At 57.6% G+C, this 701-nt stretch overlaps 1 protein-coding gene across 1 annotated transcript in view; it reads left to right on the forward strand.

Moving 5' to 3' along the window:
• Nucleotides 1-577: 577 nt before the first annotated feature.
• The window catches only part of CCT2 (chaperonin containing TCP1 subunit 2), an 11,570-nt gene continuing 11,446 nt past the window's right edge, over nucleotides 578-701 (forward strand). The window contains exon 1 of the mRNA XM_026052770.1: nucleotides 578-630. Coding sequence (XP_025908555.1) covers nucleotides 628-630 — 3 coding nt within the window. The 5' untranslated portion in view covers nucleotides 578-627. The remainder of the gene's footprint in view (nucleotides 631-701) is intronic.

Below are 701 nucleotides of genomic sequence, written 5' to 3' on the forward strand. Positions count from 1 at the left end.
GGCCCTGGTCTTGCACTTTAATTACAAATTACAAATAGTGCTACTTCCATTTTTAAAACAAAAACAGAGTGTTTTTAAGCAGCTGGGAAAAGGAGTAAGGGAACAAACTATTCAATAAGGTAATTTTAAACCAGCTCTATTTGCTTGCACAAGCAGGCAACAAGCTTTTTGCGTAGAAAATGTGGCTGAACACTCGCAGAGCTACCCTCAGCACAACTACCAGTGATTTAGGATCAGAAGGATTTGTATCCAATTGTTTATTCAAGAGACAGAGCAGGCAGCAACAACCAGGCATTGCTTGTCAGGTGCCCTTAGAGGCCAGGAGCCTCTTCGAAATCAAACCAAGGGAACAGGATTTAAAATGTTTGGCCCTCAAACGCAGTGTGGAAGTTACCCTCCCGCTGCGGAAGGTTGTTTAGGAACAGTGGGGACTAACGGGCAGCGCGGCGCTCTGCCATGGCCGCAACGGCCGCTAACGGCCGCTCCAACGGCCGCCTCCCGGCAGGCCGCGCGGCGGCGCCGCGGGCGGAAGCGGCCGCTCCTCTGACGCAGCTTCCTGGAGCGCTCGTGGGGCGGCGGTCGCGCGTGTCTCTGCTGCCGTGCGGGAGGAGCGGCGGCGCCGGCGCCATGGTGAGTGCCGGGCGGCAGCCCCGCTCCGCTCCGCTCCGCTCCGGCCCGCGCCTCCCCGCGCGCGCGTTGCC

The sequence above is a fragment of the Nothoprocta perdicaria genome, unplaced genomic scaffold (genome assembly GCF_003342845.1).
Source record: "Nothoprocta perdicaria isolate Ctin4 unplaced genomic scaffold, notPer1 scaffold_91, whole genome shotgun sequence".
NCBI classification, from domain to species: domain Eukaryota; kingdom Metazoa; phylum Chordata; class Aves; order Tinamiformes; family Tinamidae; genus Nothoprocta; species Nothoprocta perdicaria.